Raw genomic sequence first — 16,546 nt, 5'->3', positions numbered from 1 at the left:
TTATTTTTTTAAAGCCATGCCTGTGTCACGTGGAAGTTGTTGGGCCAGGGATGAAACCCAAGCTACAGCGTGGACAATGCCAAATCCTTAACTGCTAGGTCACCAAAGAACCCCAGATTTTACCATTTTAACCTTTAAGTGGATGTGTAATTCATCAATAATTCCAAATATTGTGCAAATTTTCACCACTATCCATTTTCAGAAATATTTCATCATCCCTGATAAAAGGCAGATAACAGGTCCCCAGTGCAGTCACTCGTGCTAACAGCCTGGTCAGAAAAACAAAATTTAATAAATAACCTAACTGCAGTTTTAACCTTCTGGAATTTAACCTTTAGCCATTCAACCTAGAATCACCTCCTCAGTACAGTGAGATAATCCTCCCAATAAGCCCTTCCATTTCCCTTAGGAAGGTGGCCTTGACTGAAACAACACATTCTTCATTTGTCTTTAGAAAACCTTCCTTTTCCACAGCTCAGTGGAGCTCCTTTCTGTTATCCAATTTATGAAGCATTGCCTAAAAGCCAATTTGATCTTTAAATTTACTCAGTTGAATTTCTGTTATTTAACAGATTTGGTGACAGAGGTGGAACCAAAGACTAAGGACAAAAGGAGTCATACATGAATGTGCCGGAAACTACATCCACAACGGCCACCCAGCTCTGTTTTGGATGCTTGGCCACAGTGAGTCTATTTTGACTTTTATTTGGTTTTTTGTTTATTTGTTTGTTTGCCTTTTCTAGGTCCGCTGCCCACGGCATATGGAGGTTCCCAGGCCAGGGGTCAAAGTGGAGCTGTAGCCGCCAGCCTATGCCAGAGCCACAGCCACACGGGATCCTAGCCGGGTCTGCAACCTACACCACAGCTCCCGGCAACACCGGATCCTTAACCCACTGAGCAAGGCCAGGGATCGAACCCGCAACCTCATCGTTCCTATTTGGATTCGTTAACCATCGAGCCACGACAGGAACTCCTAAATCTACTTCTTGCCCTAAGGAAAATAATAACATGCTGGAAGATGGTAAATAATGTAATGTAGATGTATGCCTAGGTCGCTGTACGTACAGCAGAAATCGACACCAACACTGTTCATCAACTATACTCTAATAAAAATAATCCATTAATCAATAAAGTCTATTTCAGCAACCCGGAATCCCCTGGTGGATCAGCAGGTTACAGATCCAGCATCACTGCTCTGGCACGGGTCAATCCCTGGCCCCAGAACTTGTGTGTGGCATGGGCACGACCCCCAAAATCTTTTTAATTAAAAAAAAAGAAAGTCGGAGTTCCCTTTGTGGCTCCGTGGAAACAAATCTGACTAGTATCCAGGAGGACTCGGGTTGGAGCCCTGGCCTCACTCAGTGGGTTAAGGATCCGGTGTTGTCATGAGCTGCGCTGTAGGTCGAAGATGTGGGTCTGATCCCGTGTTGCTGTGGCTGTGGTGTAGGCTGGCAGCTGCAGCTCCGATTCGACCCCTCGCCTGGGAACTTCTCTATGCTGCGGATGTGGCCCTAAAAAGCAAAAAAAAAAAAAAAAAAAAAAAAAAAAGTCCCTTTCAGCACCTGAATGACTGCAGCCTCAGCTGTCACCCCTTAGGAGCTGAAGAACCACCTGGCTGAGCCCAGTGAATAGTCCAGCCCGCGAACAGCGCTGTTGTTTCAAGCCGCCAGGTTTCAGGGCACTTTGTTGTGCAGCAATACACAACCCCAACCGTCCGCCTGGCTCATTACTGCATTCCCAACACCTAGTGCACTGAGTGCCCTGAGCGACAGCCCATCTGCAAGCCCCTCACCACGACAACCCTAGGAACCAGCTAAGGGTCTCATCCTGGCTTAAGAGCTGTACCACTTGGTGGGGCTGCCATAACCAACTACCACAGACTGGGTTGCTTAGACAGGAGCCATTTGTTTTCTCACGATTCCAAGGGGCTAGAAGTCCAAGATCAAGCTGCTGGCAGGTTTGCTTTCCCTGGAGGCCTCCCTTCCTGGCTTGCAGCTGGCCGCCTTCTCGGGGTGTCCTTACAGGGTCTCTCCTCTGCACATGCCTGGGGCTGCTCTTTGTGTCCGAGAATTTCCTCTTCTTAGTGGGTAGCAATTGGATTAGGACTCACCCGAATGGCCTCTTTTAACCTAATCACCTCTTTAAAAGCTCTGTCTCCCAGAGTTCCTGCTATGGCGCAGTGGGTCAAGAACCTAACTGCAGTGCTTTCGGGTTGCTGTGGAGGGTTTGATCCCTGGCCTGGTGCAGGGGGTTTATGGGTCTGGCGCTGCAGCTGCAGCTGCGGCTCAGATGGAACTTCCATAGGCTGTGGGTGTGGCCATTAAGACAAAAATAAAAATAAAAGCTAGACCTCTATCTCCAAATAGGTCACATTCTGAGGTACCAGCGATTAGGGTCTCAATACATGACTTCTGAGAAGACCCAAGTCGGTCTTTCACACTAGATAAGGACATTCCTGCACCGGGAAGCAATTTTCCCAAAGTCACACAGCTCAGAGGTGCAAAGCTGAGACAGGAACCCAGGCCAAGCTGGCTCCGGAGGCCCTGCCTTAACCGCAGAGCTGCACCACCTGCTGAAGCAGGAAGTGACCTGGTCTCAGCCACCACCATTCTTCCCTCGGTCTCGAAGAGGCCAAGGACTTAGCCAGAGTTAGACCCAGCAGAGATCCAGGGCCACCTCCGAGGCCCTGAGGTCTTCCACCAAGCCGGGCACTCAGCCCCCGGCATGGCTTGTGCCCTTGACTCAGCTCCTTGGTTCGGGGCATGTGGGCCGAACTGTGCTGCCTAGTGACCTCCATGTCTCACTCAGCCTTGGAATTCCCAGGTTACCTTAAATGGCCAAGGGGGGGCTTTAGAAGCAGTGACTAAATGAAATAAGAGTCTTGAGGAGGGGAGTCATCCTGGACTATCCAGATGGGCTCCAGATGTGATCACAGGTATTCTTATGAAGGGGAGGCAGGAGACTGGACAGAAGAAAGGAGGGGAGTTCCCGATGTGGTTCAGCGGTAACAAACCGACTAGTAACAAACCCCCACGAGGGTGCAGATTCGATCCCTGGCCCCGCTCTGTGTGTTAAGGATCCAGCGTTGCCGTGAGCTGTGGTGTAGGTCAACACATAGGCTCGGATCCTGTGTGGCTGTGGTGTAGGCCAGCAGCTGCAGCTCCGATTCAACCCCTAGCCTGGGAACTTCCATATGCTGCGGGTGCAGCCCTAAAAAGACCAAAAAAAAAAAAAAAAAAAAAGAGAGAGAGAGAGACAGAGAGGAGGCACAGTGACAACCTCAGCAGAGAAAGATCTGAAGGTCAGTGGGTTGTGCGGGGGGAGGATGGGGCCAGTGGGGCCAGGAGCCGGCGATTGCAGGCAGCCCCCTGAAGCTGGAAAAGGCGAGGAGACGGATTCTCCCTAGGCGCCTCCATAGGGAATCCAGTCCTGCTGATACCCTGATTTTAGGACTTCTGATTTCCAGAAAGGCAAGATCATACATCTGTGTTGCTTTAAGCTATTAAGTCTGTGGGACTTTACCACAGTGACAATAGGAAACTGTCCTGTCCATACCTGCATCCACGCTGGGGCCCAAGCCAGAAAGCCAGGAGCCAGCCTTGACCTATTCTTCCCTCCACCACCCAGAGCAGGTCTGTCGATTTCTTTCTAGAAGGCCTTTTATTTTTTCATTTTTTTTTTTTCTCTTGGGCCGCACCTGTGGCATATGGCGGTTCCCAGGCTAGGGTTCGAATTGGAGCTGCAGCCGTTGGCCTACACCACAGCCACAGCAATGAGGGATCCGAGCCACATCGGATCCCGAACCACAGCTCTTGGCAAGACCGGATCCTTAACCCACTGAGCGAGGCCAGGGATTGAACTTGAGTCCTCATGGATGCTAGTCGGGTTCCTAACCAACTGAGCCACACCGGGATCCCTCCAGATGGAGTCCCCTAGACTCCATCCACTTGCCTCCATCTGTCTCGTCCTCACAAGTTGGGCAGGTGGTGCATGCTACCATGCTGCCTCATCGAGACCCTTACACGAGCCTCCTGCTAACCAAGAGTTCAGAAACAAAGCCCCAGCGGAAATAAAAAGGTGTTTATCGGGGGCTTGTTAGTGTCACTGAGCAGGACCCTATGGAGGCCTTTCCAGAACGGACCTCCGCGCATGTCCTCCACCTGCCTTTTGTCTACAGAAAAACCTTAGTCAAAGATTCCATTTAATCAGAGAAGTGAGGAATTCCAGAGAAAAACAAAAGCAGGCAAAACAAAATAATAACAGTTTAGTCATTTGACGAAGGACCAAGGATCTTTCGTTCTTCCTCAAGAAGATATTCTGAGCCATGTCCTTGGAGCTGTTCAGCAGGTGCTGAAACCCCCACTGGGTGGATGAAGTTAACTGGATGCTGCCCACAAGCACATAGACCCCAGACCAGTTGGAACCAGAAGGTTGATGCCCCCGACACCCAATGACCTCAGCACCCACCAATCAGGACAGTGTCCCTGAGCTGACCACGCCCTGCTCCTTGAAGACCATGACTCCTCAATACCCCCTCCGGGGGGCCAGTCCTTGGGGCGCTAGCCTGCTGGGTTCCCCTCTTTGCCTGGCAATTAAGCTCCTTCTTCTGTTTCCTCCAACTCTGCCGGCTTTTCTCTTTGGTCTCAGTGTACAGAGGCAGCCGAGATTTCAGCTTGCAGCCCAGGAGACTCAGATGCAAGGAGCACTTGAATTGTTTTCTGCCAGACTACAAAGCAGGAGAGGCTCATAAAGGCAAAAACTACAAGGTTACAGCTGGTTCCATGAGTTGTTTCTTAAGGATTATAACTGGAGCTGGCAAGAAGGGTGCTTATTAAATATGGATTAGATTGGGGTCTGAAGTGGTTGCTTGGTAACAAGGGGAGACCTTGAGACCAGGAGGCTGCAGTTGGCAGGTGTGGCTCTGATTACGGCTGGGAGTGTCCTTGGATCGGGTACAGTTAAAGGAAGTTCAAGTTCTCAGTGGTGCAGAGAGGTGTCTGACTCCATTTGTGTACACTTGAACTTCAATTACCTCATATCATTTCAATTTGTCACCACTCCTAACTGGGCTCGCTGAGCCCAGTCTTGTTTCTTCAGCTAGTAGCTGATACGATTGTTTCAAAGTACAAATCTGATTACGTAACTTACTGCTTAAGTTCTTTTTTGATGTCCGGTTGCTCTTAGGAGAAAGGAACCCAATTCTTTGGTTTTTATTTTCTTTTTCTTTGTCTTTTTAGGGCCGCATGTGCAGCATATGGAGGTTCCTAGGCTAAGAGTCAAATCGGAGCTAGCCTATACCACAGCCACAGCAACACCAGATCCAAGCCGCATCTGCAACCTACACCACAGCTCACTGCAATGCTTGATCCTTAAGCCACTGAGCGAGGCCAGGGATCGAACCTGTGTCCTCACGGGTGCTAGTCAGATTCGTTTCCACTGAGCCATGACAGGAACTCCCAGAAACCCCGTTCTTATGGGGGCCCCCAGTCTGGTCTGGCCCTGTTGACTGTTCCATCACACTTCGCCCCCAGGTCTTTGCACGTAGTATGCCAGGCTCCTGCCTCAGGCCCTTTATCCCTGCTGCCCCCCTCTGCCTGGGACACCTACACTCATTTCTGATTTGCCTTCTGAAATATTTAAGATGTGCAAATATTACAAGGAACAATGAACACCTGTCTTTTTTTTTTTTTTTTTGGCCATGATCGCGACATGCTGAGGTTTCCGGGCCAGGGATTAACCCTGCACCACAGCCGTGACAGTGCCAGATCCTTAACCCACTGAGCCACGAGGGACCTCCCCCAAACATCCCTGTCTTGACCATTCAGTTCAAGAGCACAGTGTCATCAATTTAGGGGAAAACTGCTAATTACGCCTCCCTGATAACACCCTTCTCCTTGCCCACCAGAAGCCACCGATACTGCAATTGGGGGCTATTTTACTGCTCCCACTTTCCATTAAATTTATACGGTACTTGCTTATAAACCCAGCCATCCCCAACAGTCATGTGCTTGTTACTTAACGTTAGATGAAGGATAACATCCCGAATGTAGGCTGCAGCCTGCTGTGGTTTTCTGATGGTAAGTTGTGGGGAGGCGTTCCTGTCGTGGCTCAGCAGTTACAGCTACAGCTCCAATTCGACCCCTGGCCTGGGAACTTCCATAGGCTGTGGGTGCGGCCCTAGAAAGAAAAAAAAAGAAGTTGCGGGATTCTCCCTTTAGAAAAGTCCTGTCCCCTGCTGTATAGCATTCAATTCTACCCACATGGCACAATGTGTATCTTCATTCTTCCGTTAATTACCAGTGTCTCTATGCATAAAGAGCACGTGCTGGGGGGCGTGGGGTGGGTACATGACCAGCCTCACCAGGCACAGGTTCAGCTGCCTCCCAGGACAGTCCTGACCGAGTACATTTTCACCCCCGGGTGTAAGAGGGCTGTTGTTTCGCCTCCACACCAACAATCGGTATTGTTAGATTTCCAAAATGCTGCCAATCTGATAGGTGGGCAATGCTGTCTCGTTGTGGCTTTCATTTCATTTCCGGCCATTTAGAGCTACCCCAAGCACCATTTTTCAGCTATCAGATGGGCAAAGATAAAATCCGTTGCTGATGCTGTGTTTGCCATCGGAAGGAAGCGGGCACTTTCACAGGGAGTTTGCGGGGGAGGGAGGGGGTGTCACTGGCCCAGCTCCAGGAGGGGCAACTCTAATAGGAAGCTTGCATTTCTGTGTCTCCCTGTCTCTGAGGTCAGGTGCAGAAAGACTGTACATTCTCTCTCTCTCTCTCTCTCTTTTTTTTTTTTTTTTTTTTTTTTTTTGTCTTTTTGCCTTTTCTAGGGCCGCACCCGTGGCAGGTTTCCAGGCTAGGGGTCTAATCGGAGCTGTAGCTGCCGGCCCTCACCACAGCCACAGCAACGCCGGATCCTTAACTCACTGAGTGAGGCCAGGGATCAAACCCGCAACCTCATGATTCCTAGTTGGATTTGTTAACCACTGAGCCACGAAGGGAACTCCACATTTATTCTCTCAATGCCCATTTCCACAATGCGCGGATACCTCATCCCAGGCTGAATATTTTCTCTCTTATTCTCCCTTCCCCCTCCACCTCCCACTCGCAGGAGAAATCGCCAAAGCTTTTCCCAGAACACAGGAGTTGCTGTTGCTTTATGTGCATATAGGAGGGGCTATGGGGGACCTGGCTGCTTCTTAAACAGACTTCCTTTTTTTTTTTTTTTTTTTTGTCTTTTGTCTTTTTAGGCATATGGAAGTTCCCAGGCTAGGGGTCGAATCGGAGCTGTAGCTGCTGACCTATGCCCCAGGCTCAGCAACTTGGGATCTGAGCTGCATCTGCCACCTACACCAGAGCTCCCGGCAATGCTGGATCCTCAACCCACTGAGCGAGGCCAGGGATCGAACCCATGTCCTCATGGATACTAGTCGGATTCATTAACCACTGAGCCAAGACAGGCACTCCTTAAACAGACTTTCAGTCAACTCATCTTATAAGGAGAACAGACTGGTGGTTGCCGAAGGGGAAGGGGTTGGGGCAGGGATGGTGTGGGAGGCCAGGGCGAGCGGATGTGAGCTATGATACGTGGAGGCGACAAACGACAAGGGCCTCCTGCAGAGCACAGGGAACTATAGTCAGGGTCCGGTGATAAACCATAGTGAAGAAGAATACTTTTAAAAAGAATGCGTATATATATATATATATATATATATATAAAACCGAATGATTTTGCTGTACAGCAGATATTAAAATTGAGACAACACCATAAATCAAGTATACTTCGATTTAAAAAAAAATCAATTCATCCTATTTCTTCCTTCTCCCTGCCACTGTAGCTCTTTCAAATAACTCCTGCAGGAGTTCTCCTGTGGCCCAGCGGGTTAAGGCTCCAGCATGGTCACTGCAGCAGCTTGGGTCACTGCTGTGGCGCAGGTTCCATCTCTGGCCTAGGAAATGTGGCCAAAATATATATAAATATACACACGCATGCACACACACACACACACACACACACACACACACACACACACACATACATGAAAACAAAGCACTATAGTGTTATATTCCAGTTAATAAAATGTGCTGTTTAAAAAAACCCCTGTAACTTGAGGACATTTTGCTGCTGAAATTGGCCGGTTCTCAGCTGTCCATCTCTTCTAGGTTATTTTTCTCAGGACTGCTGAGACCTTCGCCACCCATCCGTGTGTGTCCCTCTTCCCAAGCCCTGCTGCTGTCGTATCCTCATCCCTTCTTTCCACCTCATAGGAGGTAGACATCCAACAGTCCCTTTTAGAGAAAACTAGAGCAAACCTGTGAGGTTGGATTTGGACTAGAAAGAAATACAGCAAGTACGTGCCAACAATCACGGTCCTTTGTATTCATCCAAAGGAGTCGAAGATGTATATTTATGCGAAACCCACACACGGGTGTTTCTTGTCGGAGACCACTGCACAGCTGAACCATGCGGAAGGCAAGCACCTGCTGACTCTGAGTTCTAAAGTGCAGGGTCTGCTGCAAAGACGTGATGCATAAACTGCTAGCCTGTGAGCAGCTGCACTATGTGCAGCTAGAGGTGTGCACCAGTGCTAAGAGTGTGGTCGTGATTCACAAAGAGGTGGCTTCGTCATCGCCTGTGCTGGCTCCTGCCCACGATTCTACATTTGGCACCTTCCTTAGTAAAAGTCGTGTGGACTAAAGCCTCGGCGCCTTTGTTCTGCAGCACAGAGTGCCTCCCGGTCCCCCACTTTCTAAACCTAAGTCTTGTGTGTTCTGTTACACTGCGCAGTCCCTCCTCCAGGATTCCCCGTTGCCCTGCAGCGCTGGACAGGCAGTTTCTATCTATTGGCTTTAAATGCAAAAAGGCTGAAACGTGGAGGCAGCCAAGATATCCTTCAGCAGGTGAATGGATAGAACAACTGTGGTCCATCCAGGCAACGGGCTGTTATTCTGTGCTAAAAGGACATGAGCTATCCAGCCATCAGAAGTCATTGGAGGAACCTTAAATGCATATCGCTAAGTGAAAGGCTAAGAACTGCATGATTCCAACTATACCATCTTCTGGAAAAGGCAAAACGGGGGAGGCAGTAAAAAGATCTGTTGTGGTCAGGGGTTGGGGGAAGGGAGGGAACAGGCAGAGCACTGAGGATTTTTAGGGCAGGGAAACTAGTCTGAAAAGACACTTCACTGGCAGATACGTATCATATATATCTTGGTCCAAACCTATAGAATGTATAATAAGCGTGAATGTTCATCTAATCTCCAGGCTTTGGGTAATAATAACATGGATGCAGGTTAGACTGTAACAAATGTGCCCCTCCGTGGGGGGGAGGGATGTTGCTAATGGGTGGAGGCTGTAAGGAGCAGAGATGGGGGCACAGGGGAATTCTCTTTATGTCTTGCTCACTTTTGCTGTAAACCTAAAACTGCTCTAAAAAGAGTTGATTTTAAAATCTGTGTTCACTCTAGCCTGGGAACCTCCATATGCCGTGGGTGTGGCCCTAAAAAGACAAAATAAATAAATGAATAAATAAAATGTATGTTCGGTATGTAGGTTAGACCGTTCTTTTGTTTGTTGCCTGGTTTTTGTGTCTCTTCTACGTCTGTGTATTGAGAGGGCCTGGAAGCAGCAACACCTCACGAGCAATGAGCACACCCAACACCCACATCTTGGCTTCTAAACACCATTTCCACTAAAAGGAACCAGGGACCCTTGCAGAGACGGCTGATTCCCAGGCTGAGGCAGAGAAAGACACAAAGTGTGCCTAGATCATCTTGTGCTGGAGACCAGGAAAGCATTCAAAGAAGAGTAGAGAAATGTCAAAAGGACATAGAAGCCAGCTTGAGAAAGCTCCTCCTGGCCAAACCGGAGACAATTTGAGCATCAAAATCATGAGAGTAAGATGTTGCTATAACCCATCAAATAAAATAGGAAGCTGGACCACCCCTGATGTGACCTCACAATCCCCAGAGGGTCCGAGGGGCTGCTGCTCTTCTGTCTCAGTTACCCCAAGGCAACATGAAAGAGACGAACCAAAAAAGTCAAAGGCTCTCCCACAGTCCACTCCCCATCTACTTGCGGTGACTTCAAAATAGATCCACAAATGGCGATACTCTCATCCATCAAAGGTGGATGTCACCCTTCCCCTACTCTGCCCCCGAATCTTGGCTAGACTTCAAGAACTTGCTAATAATTGACAGAAGGGATGGTGCCCGACTCTTGTGTGCCTCTGCTTTGCCCATGAAATATGTTGAGACCTGAGCTGCTATGTAAGGAATTTGATTACTGTGGGGCTGCCATGTCAGGAAGAAGCTCAAGCTCTAGGAGGAGGCCACATCCAGGCACTGGAGTCGGCAATTCTAACCCTTTAGTCACTGGAGTCGGCAGTTCTAACCTCTGAGTCAGTGGAGTCCAGCCACCTAGGTTACACGTGGCCAACTCGCCTGCCAGCTGAATACCTGAGTGACCCGCAAGGAGCCAGAGAGTCTTCAGCTGAACCGTGCTGGAGCTCTGGACCCCCAGCATCTGTGGGTCATAATAAAACAGTAGTTTCAAGCCACTGAGTTTGGGGCCATTCGTTACAGGGAAACAGGAAGCAGCACACTATGGCAGAGCACCTCTTTGTCCCTGAGCGCGTCTCAACATTTTGTTGGTCCTCAGATCCAGATTTCTTTTTTTCTTCCAGTTTCTCCAAGGTTAAATCTGAGGAAGGGAACCAGCAGCTCATACTAGTTCATCACTTTATCATCTCGTGTGCGCCGCACTTGTCACCTGTGAGCCGAGGCTGGGTCGCTATTAATCTGCTGTAATCCCACAAGAGGCCACGTGAGGGCGTATTTCCCGGCTTTGGCCAGAGGCTACCTGCCGTTGGTGTCTATGCTTGGTTTCCTGGACTGCTTCACAAGGGTGGATCCAAATCCCCATCAGGCCTGAAGAAAGGCCTGGGGTTAAGAATTTCCTGAGGAAAAAGTTCCTCCACCCGGAGCCCAAGCCCTAAGGGACAAGTTTCCTAGGTGCGCCTGGGTGTATCAACCAGCTTTTTTTCCTGCCATGTTCCTCCACCGAGGATGTAGCTGTTCCAGGGACCAGGTTCGATGCCTCTGCTTCTCTTCACACGGGCTGGCCCAAGCCCAGCAGCTGTTAAAAGTACAAGGCCCGGGGAGTTCCCTTTGTGGCTCAGCCGTTAAGGAACCGGACTAGTATCCATGAGGATGAGGGTTCGATCCCTGGCCTTGCTCAGTGGGTTAAGGTTCTGGCACTGCCGTGAGCTGTGGTTGTAGGTGGCAGACATGGCTTGGATCCTGCGTGGCTGTGGCCAGCAGCTACAGCTCTGATCAGACCCCTAGCTTGGGAACTGCCATGGGTTTAGCCCTAAAAAGCAAAAAAAAAAAAAAAAACCCCAAGGCTCAGGGTCTCTGGTATCAGCAAATTCCACTGGGGCAACTGTGGTTTGATGCAAGTTCTGCAATTTGGGCCCAGATTTCCCATATTCTCTCAGGGCTCAGCTCTACATATAAAAGCAAGTTTTATTTATTTTTTAATTTTACGACTGCACCCCATGGCATATGAAAGTTCCCAGGCTGGGGATCAAACCCAGACCTCTGCACTGACCAGAGCCACTGCAATCGGATTTTTAACCCATTGTACTATGATGGGAACCCCTATTTTTTTTTTTAATTTACTCAAATTTTAATTATTATTATTTTTATTGGCTGCACCTGTGGCATATAAAAGTCCCCAGACCAGAGATCAAACCCATGAGTTCGAAGCAGTGACAAGTCTGGATCCTTAACCCACTGAGCCACCAGAGAATCGGGGATGTCTTATTTGTAGCACACTGCAAAAACACCAGTCTCAGGGAGTTCCTGTCGTGGCTCAGTGGTTAACAAATCCGACTAGAAACCATGAGGTTGTGGGTTTGATCCCTGGCCTTGCTCAGTGGGTTAAGGATCCGGCATTGCCGTGAGCTGTGGTGTAGGTCACAGACGTGGTTCGGATAGATCAGTGGCTACAGCTCCAATTCGACCTCTAGCCTGGGAACCTCCATATGCCGTGGGAGCGGCCCTAGAAAAGGCAAAAAGACAAAAAAAAAAAAAAAAAAAAAAAAAAAAACCCACCACCCACCAGTCCCAGAGTCTCCTTCAAAAAACACATTCATTGGAGTTCCCGTCGTGGCGCAGTGGTTAACAAATACGACTAAGAACCATGAGGTTGAGGGTTTGACCCCTGCCCTTGCTCAGTGGGCTAACGATCCGGCGTTGCTGTGACCTGCGGTGTAGGTCGCAGACATGGCTCGGATCCTGCGTTGCTGTGGCTCTGGTGCAGGCCAGCAGCTACAGCTCTGATTAGACCCCTAGCCTGGGAACCTCCATATGCCGCGGGAGTGGCCCAAGAAATGGCAAAAAGACAAAAAAAAAAAAAAAAAAAAAAAAAAAAAAACATTCATCTAACGGCATCATTCTCTGCTTACTGGCTGTTGAATAAAGACCAAGAATCTTCCTGTGGTTTAAAAGCTCAGCTTCCTCCAGTCCCTGCTGGTACAGCACTCACCACCCTCAACACCCCTATCTCTCTCCGCTCTAGGTGGAAAACAGAAGCTATCACACTCCTTAGTTATTAAACAGGCTGGGCCTTTGCAGATGCTGTTCCCTTTGCTTGCAACTCTTTTCCACCCTCCCGGTTTCACCTATTTACCCCTTCAGGGCTTGGCTCAGGCTCACTCATCACTTTCTCAGGGAATCCATGTGACCTCCCCTGAAACAAGGTCAGACAGGAGTTTCTGTTGTGGCACAGCAGAAAGGAATCCGACCAGCATTCATGAAGATGCAGGTTCAATCCCTGGTTCAGTCTCAGTGGGTTGGGGATCCGGGTGTTGCGATGAGCTGTGGTGTGGGTCGCAGAAGTGGCTGGGATCCTGTGTGGCTGTGGCTGTGGTGTAGGCTGGCCCTGCCGCTCTGAGACGACCCCTAGCCTGAGAACGTCCATATGGGTAGGTGCAGCTCTAAAAAGAAAAGGAAAAAAAAAAAAAAGTCAGTGACATTTCAGTTGCACACTCACAAAACTCCTGTCCTTTTTTCCCACATCTTTTTAGGGCCTCACCGGCGGCACATGGAAGTTCCCAGGCTAGGAGTCCAATCAGAGCTGCAGCTGCCGGCCTACACCACACCCACAGCAAGGCCAGATCCCCACTGAATCTGTGGCCTACACTGCAGCTCACGGCAATGCTGGATTCTTAACCCACTGAGTGGGACCAGGGATTGACCCTGAATCCTCATGGGTACTAGTGGGGTTCTTAGCCTGCGGAGCCACAACGTGAATGCCAAAATTCCTGTACTTCTCCAAGGCACGAATCATAGTGCCCGAAAAATGACAAAGTATAGATTACAACGATTAACTATCCATTTATTTAGGAGAACATTCCATTCATGTCTGTCTCCCCAGTGGACTGTTATCTCCGTGAGGGCCCGGCCTGGCTGCTGCACCCCCAATGCCCAGCACTGGACAAGCACAGAACAGGAGCTCAGTAAACATGTGGTGAAGTAACAAAATACAAATAAGTGCAGAACCAGGGCCAAAATATCTGGGCCCTGATTTCCCAGCTACGGCTTCACCTCTGTTAAGTGAAGGGTCCCTTTCTTGGGACTGACATTTTGGGCGAAATCACCAACGCACCCCCAGCTTAGATGGCAGACAAGAGGAACTAACCAAATGAAGAAATGCCTTCTGTGTTAAGGAGTCTGCCTAGAGCGCTCCTGCCCACTTCTCCATCCTGGGGGCTTGGCTTCAGCTTGGGACAAGAGAGGGGGGAGGGGACCAAGTGCAAATGGGACCAAGGGACTAGGGCAGGGAAGAGACAGAGCAGGTGGGAGAGAGAAGGAGCTGAGCCCGGGCCCTGCCCCACCAGAAATCCAGGTCCCTTCAACATCCAGGGAACAAACAAAATGCACGTAGTCCTTATTTGGAAAGCCGTGTCACACTCTACCCAATGTTCCAGGGAAGGTCTGATTTGGCCCCTAAGTGCCAGCTGGGGGCCACTCTCGGCCTGAAGAAGCAGGAGGAGGCCTGTCTTGTACTGGCAGCCTGGGCAGGAAGCACCATCTTGGCCTTGAGGGTGGAGCAGACAGATCAGCTTGGGCCTGGAGAGCTGGGAGGAGCACCTCCTAGGGTCAGGAGGGGGCATCACCCTGATGAAGAAACCATCAGGGGGGTCCCCAGAGCCCAGAATTAAATAAGCTGGTAGTTTAAATAGGATGAAAGAAGCAAAAAGGAGAACCAAACCTAAGGGTACAGCTGGACGCAGGGAACAAGATCAGGCCAAGGGGGTGGCGCTAAGCCCAAGGAGAAGGAGCCAGGAGAAGGCAGAGCAAGGACTCGAAGGAGACAGAATCTGGGCCAAGCCTGGGAGCAGAGAAAGGGCCCAGACTAGAGGGACAGAATTGCAGAAGTGGGGCTAAGACCAGAGAGCCGGAACCGGAGTTCTCATTGTGGCTCAGTGGTTAACGAATCAGACTAGGAACCATGAGGTTGTGGGTTCAATCCCTGGCCTCACTCAGTGGATTAAGGATCTGGTGTTGCCGTGAGCTGTGCTGTAGGTCGCAGATGAAGCTCGGGTCCCACGTTACTGTGGCTCTGGTGTAGGCTGGGGGCTACAGCTCGGATTCGACCCCTAGCCTGGGAACCTCCATACGCAGCAGGTGCGGCCCTAGAAAAGACAAAAAAAAAGGGGAGGGGGGCGGAACCAAGAGAGTAAAGGAAGACATCAAGGAATCTGTGCCAGATTCTGGAGCTCCTGTGGGAAGAAACAAGCAGGACCAGCCCCTGTGAACAAAAACCAAACTCCAAACTGAGAAAGGCAGAGGAAAAGAAAGGTGAGGCTCCGTGAGCCCCCAAGATGGAGACAGATCAGGGAGCGGCTATTTACCCAAGAGTTAGAGCCAAGCTTCAAACAAGAGACTGTGAACCCCGGAGTAGGGGCCAGGGTCGGGGCTAGGGCCCGGCGCGGCTGCACACCTCCCCCCACCCCATCCCTCTACACAAACACGGGAGAGCATTTTCCAGGGGGCAAGGTCAGCCCTGAGGGTGACAGCAAGTTGGGTGGGTGGCTACACAGGACACAGAGCGACATCCCAAAGGCCGCCAGGGCGCAGTCAGGCAGGAGAGTGGGTCATGGCTAGGCTCGCGGTCCCGGGTCTTGTTCAGGCTCGGTTCCCGGCACGCCGCGGATGTCGGGCAGCAAGCGGCAGCCGGCTACGATGTCCAGGCGCTCCGCCAGTGCGCAGAGGTCCCCCCGCGCCAGGCGCACGCTGTGGGCCGCCGCCAATCCCGCGGCCTGGGCAGCCGCCAGCCTACCGGCCAAGGCGGCCACATCACGGCCCGCACGACGGTACACGCCGCTCACCGCGGCCGCTACGTCGTGGTCCAGCCGCGCCTGGCTCTCGGCCAGCCGGAGCTGCAGCAGCGAAAGCGCAGGGGCGGGTGCCGGCGTCTCCTCCTCACCCCAGGTCTCCCCGGCCGTCTCCCGCTGCACCACGAGCGGAGGCAGGTCCCTCGGCGCGGCCTTCGGCTCCGGCTCCGTGTCGGAGTCGGTCTCCGCGGCCTCGCCAGCCACCCGCAGCCCCGTGGGGCGGCCACGCGTCGGGCCCGAGGGGCCCAGGTACAGCTCCTCCTCCTCCGAGACGCAGAGAGCTCCGAGTCGGTCTCGGCCGCCTCCCCCGGCACCATCGTCTCAGGCCTCCGCAGCGGCCTCCGCCGACGACTCTGGGACGCCATGGAGCCGAGCTAGGGAGAAGACGCACGAAGGGACGATGTGAGAGGCGGGCGCCCCGCGGTGGTTAAAAGGTGCAGGTTCTGGATTCTCACCCCTCCACTCTTAGCAATTTGGGGCCAACTGCTTCCCTTGCTAGGGCCTCAGTTTCCTTTTCAGCAAACAGCGCTCACCGTCCCTAATGATGATGATGTGCGGCGGGGTGGTGGCTACTGGACCCCAGCCTCTTCAGCTGACTTAGGAAAAACTGAGGACCACCAGCTCGCTCAAGGCACGAGTTCCCACACTCCCAAACTAAGCTCTTTCGGATTTTGCCTCCTAGCAGAAGCCACACCCTCCGCACCGTCCTTCGCAAGTATACGGGCTCCTGAGCCGCGCAGGGACCAACGGCTGGGTCACAGACAGGAGGACAGTCCAGCTGGACTCTGGGGAGGGTGCACCAGTGGGGGCGGGGTGGGGAACGCTATCACCGAAGACCGTACCGGGTCACCGACGCTCCGAGCCTGCGGGATCCGCTACCCAGCTGAAGTGCGCTCTTTACCGAGAAAGGAGGAAGGCGGCAGCCCCAACCAATAGGAGGGCAGGTTTTGCAGGTGTTGACGGCCAATCACCTGGGCTTCTCGGCTACCAACTAGGAAGCTAGCCCCTCAAGACCAATTTTGAGGGCGTGTGCGACGAGCCACGTGAATAGGGGCACAACCAATAGGAAAGCGGCTGGGCTGGAGCTTCCGGGTTGTGGTGTGAGGCTAGTGGACAACTAGGGATTCTAAAAGGGAAGAT

At 51.4% G+C, this 16,546-nt stretch overlaps 1 protein-coding gene and 1 long non-coding RNA gene across 2 annotated transcripts; one reads left to right on the top strand and one right to left on the bottom strand.

Moving 5' to 3' along the window:
* On the top strand, window positions 70–9,566 carry LOC110261007. Its single transcript, XR_002344690.1, has 2 exons — window positions 70–684; window positions 8,166–9,566. It is a non-coding gene; the product is annotated as an uncharacterized LOC110261007 (long non-coding RNA).
* BLOC1S3 (biogenesis of lysosomal organelles complex-1, subunit 3) lies at window positions 15,056–15,781 on the bottom strand. The gene is given in 2 exon segments (NM_001098586.1): window positions 15,056–15,675; window positions 15,678–15,781. Coding segments are annotated over 2 exon segments (597 nt in total). The 5' UTR covers window positions 15,772–15,781; the 3' UTR covers window positions 15,056–15,172.

Source organism: Sus scrofa, chromosome 6, assembly GCF_000003025.6.
Source record: "Sus scrofa isolate TJ Tabasco breed Duroc chromosome 6, Sscrofa11.1, whole genome shotgun sequence".
Lineage (NCBI taxonomy): Eukaryota > Metazoa > Chordata > Mammalia > Artiodactyla > Suidae > Sus > Sus scrofa.
Note: the sequence above shows the minus strand (reverse complement) of the source record. Positions and strands in the feature narration are given on the sequence as shown.